This window comes from Salmo salar, chromosome 10 (assembly GCF_965601325.2).
Source record: "Salmo salar chromosome 10, fSalSal1, whole genome shotgun sequence".
NCBI lineage: Eukaryota > Metazoa > Chordata > Actinopteri > Salmoniformes > Salmonidae > Salmo > Salmo salar.
Window position 1 is genome coordinate 63892204 of NC_138300.1, and position 12197 is coordinate 63904400.

At 40.7% G+C, this 12197-nt stretch overlaps 1 protein-coding gene across 1 annotated transcript; it reads right to left on the reverse strand.

Annotated features, from left to right (window-relative positions):
* Nucleotides 1–3921: 3921 nt before the first annotated feature.
* LOC106560690 (CTD nuclear envelope phosphatase 1A) lies at nt 3922–11340 on the reverse strand. The gene is made up of 8 exons (XM_014123812.3): nt 10966–11340; nt 9154–9220; nt 8077–8195; nt 7827–7898; nt 7216–7332; nt 6538–6649; nt 4264–4348; nt 3922–4133 (listed from the first exon to the last, which is right to left on the reverse strand). Exons 1-8 carry the CDS (start codon nt 11068–11070, stop codon nt 4073–4075), a joined length of 738 nt encoding a protein of 245 aa, XP_013979287.1. The 5' UTR covers nt 11071–11340; the 3' UTR covers nt 3922–4072.
* Nucleotides 11341–12197: the final 857 nt, after the last annotated feature.

Consider the following 12197-nt stretch of genomic DNA (forward strand, 5'->3'; position numbering starts at 1 on the left):
CAACCTCCTGGCTTGGTTTTTGCTCTGACATGCACTGTCAACTGTGGGACCTTATATAGACAGGTGTGTGCCTTTCCAAATCATGTCCAATCAATTGAATTTACCACAGGTGGACTCAAATCAAGCTGTAGAAACATCTCAAGAATGATCAATGGAAACAGGATGCACCTGAGCTCAATTTCAAGTCTCAATCAGTAATGTTTTCTTCATCTAAAAACCTGTTTTCTCTTTGTCATTATGGGGTATTGTGTGTAGATTGCTGAATTATAATTTGTTTTAATCCATTTTAGAATAAGGCTGTAACATAACAAAATGTGGAAAAAGTCAAAGGGTCTGAATACTTTCCGAAAGCACTGTATGTGTAACTGTATGAAGCGAGGGTCTTCTGTCTGGCATAGGGGGCAGTATTTTCACGGCCAGATAAAAAACGTACCCGATTTAAACTGGTTACTACTCTTGCCCAGAAACGAGAATATGCATATTATTAGTAGATTTGGATAGAAAACACTCAAACAGTTTCTAAAACTGTTTGAATGGTGTCTGTGAGTATAACAGAACTCATATGGCAGGCAAAAACCTGAGAAGATTCCAAGCAGGAAGTGGCCTGTCTGCGAATTTGTAGTCCTTCTGTTGCTTCTCTATCGAAACTACAGTATCAGCTGTTACGTGACACTTTCTAAGGCTTCCATTGGCTCTCTAAAGCCTTCAGAAACCGGATTGAGGCATCTCCTGTCTCTGGGCAGAAAACTGGAGCACAGTTTGTCAGTGGACTGCCTGGTGACAAAGAGATTGGAGATGCGCATTCACGAGATCACCCCATTTTTTATTTTTCGTCTTTGAATGAATACAGCATTGTCTGGTTGGAATATTATCGCTATTTTACGAGAAAAATAGCATAAAAATTGATTTTAAACAGCGTTTGACATGCTTCTAAGTACGGTAATGGAACATTTTGATTTTTTTTGTCTGGAAATGCGCTCGCGCGTTACCCTTTGGATAGTGACCTGAACGCACAAACAAAACGGGGGTATTTGGACATAACTATGGATTATTTGGAACAAAAACAACATTTGTTGTGGAAGTTGCAGTCCTGGGAGTGCATTCTGACGAAGAACAGCAAAGGTAATACAATTTTTCTAATAGTAATTCTGAGTTTAGTGAGCCCCGAAGTTGGCGGGTGTCTGAATAGCTAGCCGTGATGGCTGAGCTATGTACTCAGAATATTGCAAAATGTGCTTTCGCCGAAAAGCTATTTTAAAATCTGACATAGCGATTGCATAAAGGAGTTCTGTATCTATAATTCTTAAAATAATTGTTATGTATTTTGTCAACGTTTATGATGAGTAATTTAGTAAATTCACAGGAAGTTTTGGGAGGGAATGCTAGTTCTGAACATCACATGCTAATGTAAAAAGCTGTTTTTGGATATAAATATGAACTTGATTGAACAAAACATGCATGTATTGTATAACATAATGTCCTAGGAGTGTCATCTGATGAAGATCATCAAAGGTTAGTGCTGCATTTAGCTGTGTTTTGGGTTTTTGTGACATATATGCTTGCTTTGAAAATGGCTGTGTGATTATTTTTGGCTGTGTACTCTCCTAACATAATCTAATGTTTTGCTTTCGCTGTAAAGCCTTTTTGAAATTGGACAATGTGGTTGGATTAACGAGAGTCTTATCTTTCAAATGGTGTAAAATAGTAATATGGTTGAAAAATGTAAATTATTGAATTTTTGAGGTATTTGTACTTCGCGCCACGTTCTTCCATTGGATATTTGGCGAGGCGTTCCGCTAGCGGAACGTCTAGATGCAAGAGTTAAGTTAAACAATTCTACTGCAATGGTTTTACAGGTAAAAGCTATAGAAACAATATGAGTCTACAGATCCCTTGTATGTATTTTAGATTGTACAACTCAGAGTGAAAGGATTTGAAGGTTTGAAAGGATGAAGTGTCTGTTTTTATGTGTTGATTTCACTAACTTTATTAGAAGTATAGAACCTCCTTTTAATAGAAGCTATAATCTAATGCTTACCTTAAAATTGTATAACAATTATCAGAGTGATAAGAGGAGGGTATGTGAAGTAAAATTGTATATTTGTGCTTTTCTAATAACCAATTCCACTGGGTTCATGCAAGTGACTGATTGATTGTGCCTGGAAGGAATCCTCACTATCAGTATAAGCAATTTGGCAGTATGCCTAGAATATTACTTTGAGAAGTGAAAGGGGTATCTCAGTTTCAAGGTTTCAGGTTGGAGAGAAGAAGCCTCGTAAGGTATTGGTCAGTCAAATGCATTAACCAAACATTAATGATGAATAAATGATGAATAATGTCAATCGTGCCATATAATTTGTCTGTGTAAGCAGTATTTAAGAGAACCAATGGGACTGCCCATTCATTTAATATTGACTTCAGGTGTCCCTGGTGGTAATTTCCACGACAAGCATTATTGAGGTCGGGCACTGATGTTGGGTGATTAGGCCTGGCTCACAGTTGGCGTTGCGCATGGTGATCTTAGGCTTGTGTACGGCTGCTTGGTCATGGAAACGCATTTCATGAAGCTCCTGACGAACTTGTTGTGCTGACGTTGCTTTCAGAGGCAGTTTGGAACTCGGTAGTGAGTATTGCAACCGAGGACAGACAATTTTTACACGCTACTCGCTTCAGCACTCGGCGGTCCTGTTCTGTGAGCATGTGTGGCCTACCACTTTGCGGCTGACATTTTCACTTCCCAATAACAGCACTTACAGTTGACCGGGGCACCTCTAATAGGGCAGACATTTGACGAACTCGCTTGTTGGAAAGGTGGCATCCTATGACGTTGCCACGTTGAAAGTAACTGAGCTCTTCAGTAAGGCCATTCTACTGCCAATGTTTGTCTATGGCGATTGCATGGATGTTTGGGACAGTGTGGGAACTGACCAATGGCAGGCACAAATGGGCGTTGATATCGAGAAACGCCCCAAATAACAGTCTGCAATTACACCGTATTGCAATATCATGGTCAATATCACAGTTTTTGGCAAGTTCACAAGACTAAATGAGAAGGGGTCCCTTTTCAGGAAACACCCCCTGGACACTTGCCCCATTCAAACCCTTCTGTCCTGCTCCAGGTTGGATGAAAGACCTGTATGTCAGAAAATGTATTTCCACTGACAGGAAAAGTCTATCAATTAAATAATAAATGCAGAATAGTCACGAGTCAAACACAGCTGTGTGTGATCCATGTCAGCCAATTTAAAAAAAAATATTGCTCAGAAATGTATGTTTCAGAGATTCACCATGGAATGCAGCAAATAAAGCTCACAAAATAGAAGCAGTAAAACTACATGAGACAACAATCATGAATTATGGTCAGTAAAATAGTATGATGCCAAGCAATTTATTGGAAACTGGTCGATTTGATGTCTGACCGACAGAAACCCACCAAAGGCCTTAGCTTACATTTTTCAATGGGCCAGGATGTTGGAGTTACATTAAAGGAAATGGGATAATGTGTACATGGTACATGGTTTAAAGAGAATGGGAGTAAATCAGGCTTGAAAAAGTCCAAGGAAGAAAACATGCTCATGAATACAAAGCTTGATGAAAACTTAACTTTGCTCTGTGGATGGAGAAGTAGGGTCAAAATCTTACTTCTGTATTAACTACACAACATTCAAGTAATTTTTCTGAAATAAGGAAGGACTGGTTTCTTCATTGTCTCATAATCAGTATTTCCATAGTCAATAGTTAAAAAGATTTCATATTTCATCAACAACAAAAAAGTGACTAATGCAAGCATCCTCTCACATGTTTACACAAACACACTCAACATGCACTCCCAGAATCCAAGGACTTTAAGGCAAGAGTTTCCATTCAGGAAAAATAAAAAATTTGCCATCTCCACTTTGTTTTCCTTCCTTATATGTAGCTCCCCCCTCGGTATTTGTGGCCCCCAGTCTTTGTCCTCACACCACGGGGCTGGGGGAGATGTGGGCTGAGCAGAGGGGGGGGGGGGGGTCGAGCAACAACCAGCAGAGAAGGCAATCTAAAAAGAAGTGGAGCTGCTGACGCTAGCGCCGAATCACCATAGCCGATGCTGATGGAGGTTTCGACTGAGGACGGACCGGACATCTGATGTGAACCTGAGATGAAAAGGAAGAAAAAGAGGGAAGAGAAACTGGAGCATTACTATGGAAAAACAACATTCTAACGGGTTATGAGGTATCACTAGTCTTGGCCGCTCATCACAGGTGTAATATCTTTGAGACATACCTCAGAGCGTCCAGCATGGGTAGCAGGTTAAGAAGAGCTGTGTCGCTTGGGTCGCTGAACCACGATTTGATGGGTATTGCATTGTCTGTGAGGTGAACACACAGATGTTTGACAAGCGGATAAGGAGACAGGACAGATTCATGATGACAGAAGAAAAGCCCCTTTTGAAACTTAGTTTGGAGTAATAGTGTGGTAGATAGGAATACATCTAGTGTATATTTGGCTGTGTGAGTTGTAGCACATGTACAGAGCCTTCTATTCACACACCTTGACTTTTTACACATTGTTATGTTACAAAGTGGGATGTCAACTTATGTCAAAGTGAAAGAAACATGATAGGATTTTTTTTACATTTATGAAAAATAAAACACGAATATACAATACATATACAAAAGTATGTGGACACCCCTTCAAATTAGTGGATTTGGCCATTTCAGACACATCCGTTGCTGACAGTTGTATAAAATCGAGCACACTGCCATGCAATCTCATAGACAAACATTGGCAGTAGAATGGCCTCACCGAAGAGCTCAGTGACTTTCAACGTGGCACCATGATGGATGCCACCTTTCCAACAAGTCAGTTCGTCAAATGTCTGCCCTGCTAGAGCTGCCCCGGTCAACTGTAAGTGGTAGGCAACACAAGCTCACAGAACAGGACTATTGAGTGCAGAAGCGCGTAGCGTGTAAAAATTGTCTGTCCTTGGTTGCAACACTCACTACAGAGTTCCAAACTGCTTCTGGAAGCAACGTCAGCACAATAACTGTTCGTCAGGAGCTTCATGAAATGGGTTTCCATGGCCGAGCAGCCGCACACAAACTAAGATCACCATGTGCAATGCCAAGTGTCAGCTGGACTGGTGTAAAGCTCGTCACCATTAGACTCGGAGGAGTGGAAACGCGTTCTCTGGAGTGATGAATCATGCTTCACCATCTGGCAGTCCGACAGGAGAACACTACCTGCCCAGATACATAGTGCCAACTGTAAAGTTTGGTAGAGAAATAATGGTCTGGGGCTGTTTTTCATGGTTCGGGCTAGGCCCCTTAGTTCCAGTGAAGGGAAATCTTAACACTACAGCACACAATGACATTCTAGAAGATTCTGTGCTTCCAACTTCGTGGCAACAGTTTGGGTAAGGCCCTTTCCTGTTTCAGCATGATAATGCCCCTGTGCACAAAGCGAGGTCCATACAGAAATGGTTTGTCAAGATCGGTGTGGAAGAACTTGACTGGCCTGCACAGAGCCCTGACCTCAACCCTATCGAACACCTTTTTTGGGGATGAATTGGAATGCTGACTGTGAGCCAGACCTAATCGTCCAACATCACTTTTGGCAGCAATTACAGCTGTGATTGTTTTTGGGTAAGTCTCTAAGAGCTTTGCTTACTTGGACTGTACAATATTTGCACATTATTATTTTTAAAATTATTCAAGCTTTGTCAAGTTGGTTGTTAATCATTGCTAGACAGCCATTTTCAAGTCTCGCCATAGATTTTCAAGACGATTTAAGTCAAAACTGTAACTAGACCACTAAGGAACGTTGGATTTCATCTTTTTGATTTATTCTCACTTTTCCCCAATCACAGCCATTAAACTCGGTTTTAAAATCACCATTGGCCTCATGGTGAAATCCCTGAGCGGTTTCCTTCCTCTCTGGCAACTGGGTTAAGAAGGACGCCTGTATCTTTGTAGTGACTGGGTGTATTGATACACCATCCAAAGCGCAATTGATCACCTCACCATGCTCAAAGGAATATTCAATATTTTTTTAGTTTCACCCATCTACCAATAGGTGCCCTTCTTATTGAGGCATTGGAAACCCTCCCTGATCTTTGTGGTTGAATCTGTGCTTTAAATGTACTTCTTGACTGAGGGACTTCACAGATAATTGTATGTGTGTGGTACAGAGATGGGGTAGGCATTAAAAAAATCATGTTAAACACTATTATTGCACAGAGTGTGTCCATGCAACTTATGTGACTTGTTAAGCAAATATGTACTCCTGTAATTATTTAGGCTTGCCATAAAAGGGGTTTAATAGTTATTGACTGAAGACATTTCAGCTTTTCATTTTTACTTAATTTGTAAAAAATTTAACAAACTAAATTCCACTGAGATTAAGTGGTACTGTGTCTAGATCGTTGACACAAAATCAAAATGTAATCTATTTAAAATTCAGGCTGTAACAACAATGTGGAAAAGGTCAAGGGGTTTGAATACTTTCTGAAGGCACTGTAGATGTAGTAAATATAACAACATCATAGCAGTTGCTTACCAGGGTGGCTGCGGTAGGCCCCAGGCGAGTTGTCCAGGATGACTACACTAGATAGATCGTTGTGCACCACAGAAAGATCTTTAATATAACTACCCAGATCCAATGTACAGTGCTAGACAGAGAAAAGAAAGAGGAATAAACTAGAGTTGTATATGTTGCAAATGAGTGATAAGTCTAACTGTACATCCTTTCTAGAAAAAACCTCTAAATCAGGTGTGTCAAACAAATGTTGCCCCACGGACCACATTCGGTCTTCATAGTCCTCTATCCATTGCTTTTGACATTTTTGATGCTCCCTGACTGATGACTGTTATCAAGCTGGACAGAGTGAAGAGACTATAAATGTAAGTCCATTATCATTTCTACAGTTTCGATTTGGTTTTAGTCATTTCAATGTTGATTGACAGAGGGTTTTTTTCTCAAACCACCTGCAGGTCGGATTGAATGGTCTTGCCGACCGGATCCGGCGCGGGCCGTTTATTTGACACCCCTGCTCTAAATAATGACAAATAGACATTCAGGGCCAGTTCCCTGGACACAGAATTAAAAGTGAATTGAAAGTGCTTAGTCTGGGACTAAGCTTAACCTGTGTCCAGGAAACCAGCCCTTAGAGTCTAAGACTGAGCAGGGTGCATAACTGTACAGAGATGAAGTGAACGTGTCAGTAGGTTTGTTCACCTGTCTGTAGTATCTTCGTTTCAGGATGTCCCTGTCCTTGTCTAGCTTGTCAGACACAGCTGAGCCATAGATTTCCATACTGGCCGTGAAAACCACCAGCTCATACCACTGACTTACCTAAGAGAGAAAGAAACAGGCACACAAACAAACAGGCAAGAGAACCACCAGAAAAATGTGTTCAAAATAAGTACAAGTGATTAATCAATTACAAATGAATGAACTGTAGTCTACAACCACAGTTGATAATTGATGCTAGCTCAATGCACTTTTCACACATTTATCCTCATCCCCAAGAGCTACGGTAGAGAGAATAAACACAAGACTTAGAATTTCCTTAGCCTCTTGAAAACCTACAAACACATTAAACTCATTTACATAGACAATTAATCCTCAATTTAAAAATATATATATATTTAACCAGGCAAGTCGGTTAAGAACAAATTCTTATTTACAACGACGGCCTACACCGGCCAAAGCCAGACGACGCTGGGCCAATTGTGCGCCGCCCTATGAGACTCCCAATCACGGTCGGTTGTGATACAGCCTGTCCATGTTTACTAGTATATAAGAATAATTATTTGGATGTTGACACAAAAGGCACTATCACTCACCACTTCTAAGAAGAAGTCCACATGCGGTCTTTTATGTACAAAAAACCTGACAGGATGTTTGTCGATTACCACCTTCACAAGAGAGAGAAATACATAAATAATGAGGGAGAATGAGAATAAGAGAGCAGGAAAGGTTAGGAGACATATTCCTGGAGTTAATGAGTGAACGATGAGTATTAGTCAGTCTGGTGTGTGTGTTGACAAGGTGATGTTAATAAATCAGTCAGACAGTAAATGTATAGGCCATTACCTTTAGGATGAAGTCTGGGGGAGTGCCTGGTCTCACTGTGGGTCTCATCACCCCGTCATGGTGGGAGTGAATTAGGGTCTCGTCAAGGTCCAGCACCAGAATCTTCCTCTTAACGGCATCTGATGAGCAAGAGCGCAATCACATTCAACACCAGAGAGAAAAACTAAACAAGTAACCTGAAATATATCAATTTCTGCCTAAGCCATAAATCCCTAGTTTCATAACCTGGTCCCAGATCTGTTTGTTCCCTCACGCCAACTCTTACTGTCAATGTCATGCCAATCATGATAGCGACATTAAGAGTTGTCAAGACAGCACAAAAGGATCTGGGACCAGGCTAAGGACCTTTGACTTTCTTATGAGACATTATTAGTTTGTGGTTGCCATGGCACCATGAAGTAGACTAGGCAGAGCTCCTCTAAAAATGTTTTATATTTTATTGTTTGTGTTTTCTTTATTAGATTTTTTTCTTGGATTTTGTTAGCCTAGTAAGTTTTGATTATTTATATAACGATTCAACGGTGTCATAAGACCGGCAAGAGTTAGTTTTGCCCAGAGGCTAACTATCTTTCATTTTATTTGAAACTGGAGATAGCACAGGCTTGGACATCACAGAGGCTTGTTGTAGTGGATCTCTCACTCCAAGGAGGACTATCCCAATAATTGGCGCCCTATAAGAAATCTAGAGGATGCCGGATTCACACAGGTGGGTGCAACATGTTGTTTGAGGAGTATCTACCCACTGAGTCTGCAGAGAAGCTGGGGATTGCAAGGGCTGGCCTGATGATCCGGACCTGTCTTACTGACTTTTTTCATCCAAAGAACTACATAAAAAAATATTTGTATTTCACCTTTATTTAACTAGGCAAGTCAGTTAAGAACAAATTCTTATTTACAATGACGGCCTACCCTGGCCAAACGCTGGGCCAATTGTGCACCGCCCTATGGAACTCCCAATCACAGCCGGATGCGACTTTTGTTTTTAAGCATCTTTGAGATTATCTGTATAACGAAAAGCTCTATATAAAATAAATATATTATTATTATAGCATTGTAGAAAATAAACAGGATACTTACTGAGTCTGTTTATGAACACAGGCGACAGAGGTAATGTGTCATAACGCACTGTTTGGTACTGGATTATCTGCACAGGAAGAGATGAGCAACTGTCAAAATTGAGAACCTGAAGAATGACAAATTCCAAAAAGTTGTTTTTATAAACACAATAAGGTTAGGGCATTTGTTAAATACATTGTAGTGCAATAGCAGTGTGCTGGAGTTGTCATATATAGAGTTTTTTTTACTATGCACCTGGAATTACATAAGATTTCAACGGGTTCCAGACATGTGAAATTAAGTTCCAATGACACCAACACAGTTTGGCACTGTTCTATTTCTTCAAAATATTCCCCCAACATAGATTAGACACCTATACAGTGGTTCTCCTCCAGGAATCACACTTCAATTTGCCCTCTGCACCGGGGCTATATTTAACACACATGTACACACATCCTCAGCTGTCAAGGACTGTCAAACAGATACAACGCAACGGGGTCGTTTCAAGGCAGGCAGCCTTGTGATGCCTTTGTGCACACACACAGATAGAGTAGGATACTTTAGCTTGTACTGTTGAGCTGATAAAAACAAAAACCTGCTCAGTGACCACGCTTTATTGACAGAATGTCCAGTGTACTATGCTGTGTGAATACGGTGTGAAGTCAGTAGTATGCAAGCTATTGCCTTCTCCTTTTCCTACTACAGTGGATTGGTTCGGTTCTGCAGCAAAAAGTTGTTATAGGATCAGCTGAACAATGGAGTGAGTGGCTAATAGGGCTTACCACGCTGATTATAGTTGGCTGGTTGAAGAAAATATCCCACTTAGTCAAGTGGTTACATAAAACAGGGAAAGGTCATCCAAATGGGTTGTTTGGCTGAAGAGCCATTATCCCATCTGAAGAGATGGGAAGCTCTAGGTTACAGTACAGTGAGTCAACAGAGAGGGAATATACAACCATCTATCCAGCAAGGATTTCTACTAGGTAATACACGGTCAGCTAAACTGGTAATAAAATATTTGAAGAAAATTTATAAATCATATTTTATGAGAGAACTTGGTTTAGGTCTTGTGAAAGACAGCATTTGTACTTTTTGTAAAAAGTGTAGTCAGGTTCAGATGTTTTGGTTTATCCACTGCTCTTCTCTTTCTTATTTTCATGTATTTTTTTTTTTTTACTATTTCAGAGAGTGTATAGAGTTCCCAGCTCTGCTTAGTTACACCTGAAACATCTAATCCATATCCAAAGTCCCGAGTCCAATCATCACCATGCTCATACAGTGTCATAAACACTGTCCATGACAGGCGTCAGAGTACGGCTTCTTCCTGTGCAATGCATTCTCTGCTTTCCTAGCATGAGCAAAACCAAGAAGTAAAGAACTCATTTCAGGAGGCGTAAGTGTATACTCACAGTCAGATAGTTGCTGTGGCTACAAATCACTTTTACTGCCTAATAACACAGTTATTGGTCATAGCAGGACATGTTAGGATTCAGTGTTAGTGTTTCTCTGCTGGCCATTGTGAGGAATGCATCGCAGGGTCACTGATATTCTAGTAGCGCATGTCAAGACAAACCTTATGGATATGGATTACACCTGTATGACAGTTTTCCTAGAGGTCTTTGAAATATTACCAAGATTTCAGACCTTTCAATATATATATTGGTGTGTGTGTGAGCTTCAGATGGACCGTCTCAAGAGCATTGGCAAGTCCAAATGGGCCAAGTGTGTGTTATTAGTTTATCCAACTATCATGATCAGTCATCCGAGTGATATTGATTAGGGAAATCCCATAGTAGGGACAATGTATTCCATATTAAGTTCTACAATACTCACCGTCCTTAAATGTTTCCTGAGTATGTACAGAATAAACCCCCATATTCTAGACGTCACTCCGAGGAAAGTGCGAATGCCAAGTAAACACTGACGGGTCTTCAGCATTTTGTCAGTCACTCAAACAGTATTCTAGGCACAAGTAGCGGTTCAGCCCGAGAGACTCCGGTTGAGTCGGGACCGCAGCCTCTTCCCTCCAGAACCTGCAGCTGCAGGTCAAGTAAAGACACCAGCCAATAGCAATCGTGTGCTCAGTTCAAATCCTACTTTCGCCACACTCGATTGAAATTGAATGAAAAAAAAAAAAGCTTTAAAAAAGTTGCCAAACTAGCTAAACCGTCATTAAAAATGAAAGCGATGAATCCAGACGAGTAGCAACTAGCATTCGCTGGTTCTCGGTCGCTAGTTTAGCTAGCCCTGGTAAGCTAGAAAAGTGTATAAAAGGAAACGTCCTTATAAAATACAAACGATACAATTCTAACTTTGCTTAGTTTCGTTGACAAATTAAAGTTTGTTGACGAAATATTCCAAAGTCCCAACTAGACACCGTCAACACATACTTCAAACAAATCCGGAACTGGACAGCACGCCGCCATAACTACGTGGTTTCGACTAGGCGGTGTACATGCAGCGTTTACATGCTATTCAGAATTAGGAAACTCGAAAATTCCAACCTGCTAACTGATAGAACGCGGCACGTGTTCTATTAGAAAGTCGGACATTTCCGAGTTCCCTAGTTCCGACCAGAAAATGAATGCAGCAACAGTTACGAGCGGAAGTGACTTTTTCGTAGCCGGTTGAGAGAAGCTCGTGGGGCATTTAAGCCCTGAACATCGCTTGACGAGAAAGAGTATCTTAGGCTGCTTACCGCCCCAAGACCAGAGGCAATCGCATGCAACGAACAACGAGCCATATTCAAACAGAGCCAGAATGCTGAAGCCTAGGGGATGGATCGAAATGCACACAATGGGTACCTGGAGGAAAATGGGGTGGGTCATACTTTTTGAATTTCAGTTAAAGGGAGTGTTTAGTATTTGTTTTTTTTAAATCTATTCCAGGGGAGGGTCATGCAATTTGTAATTTATGAAATTTCAATATTTCTCAGTGTTTTAGTATTAGGCTATATATCTATGTGTGCTCGATGCCACCCCTCATCTCTGATTCTCTGCTCGGCACACAATGTCAAGTACAATTATAGGCTATTAAGTGTGGTCTCAATCTAATGATCCATAGCC

Coding starts and splice junctions, on each gene's coding strand:
- LOC106560690 (XM_014123812.3), bottom strand. CDS start 11,070: ATGCTGAAGACCCGTCAGTGTTTACTTGGCATTCGCACTTTCCTCGGA. Junction 8,196..9,153: donor TGTGTTCATAAACAGACTCA/GTAAGTATCCTG, acceptor CTTGCTCATCAG/ATGCCGTTAAGAGGAAGATT. Junction 7,899..8,076: donor CCCCAGACTTCATCCTAAAG/GTAATGGCCTAT, acceptor TCTCTTGTGAAG/GTGGTAATCGACAAACATCC.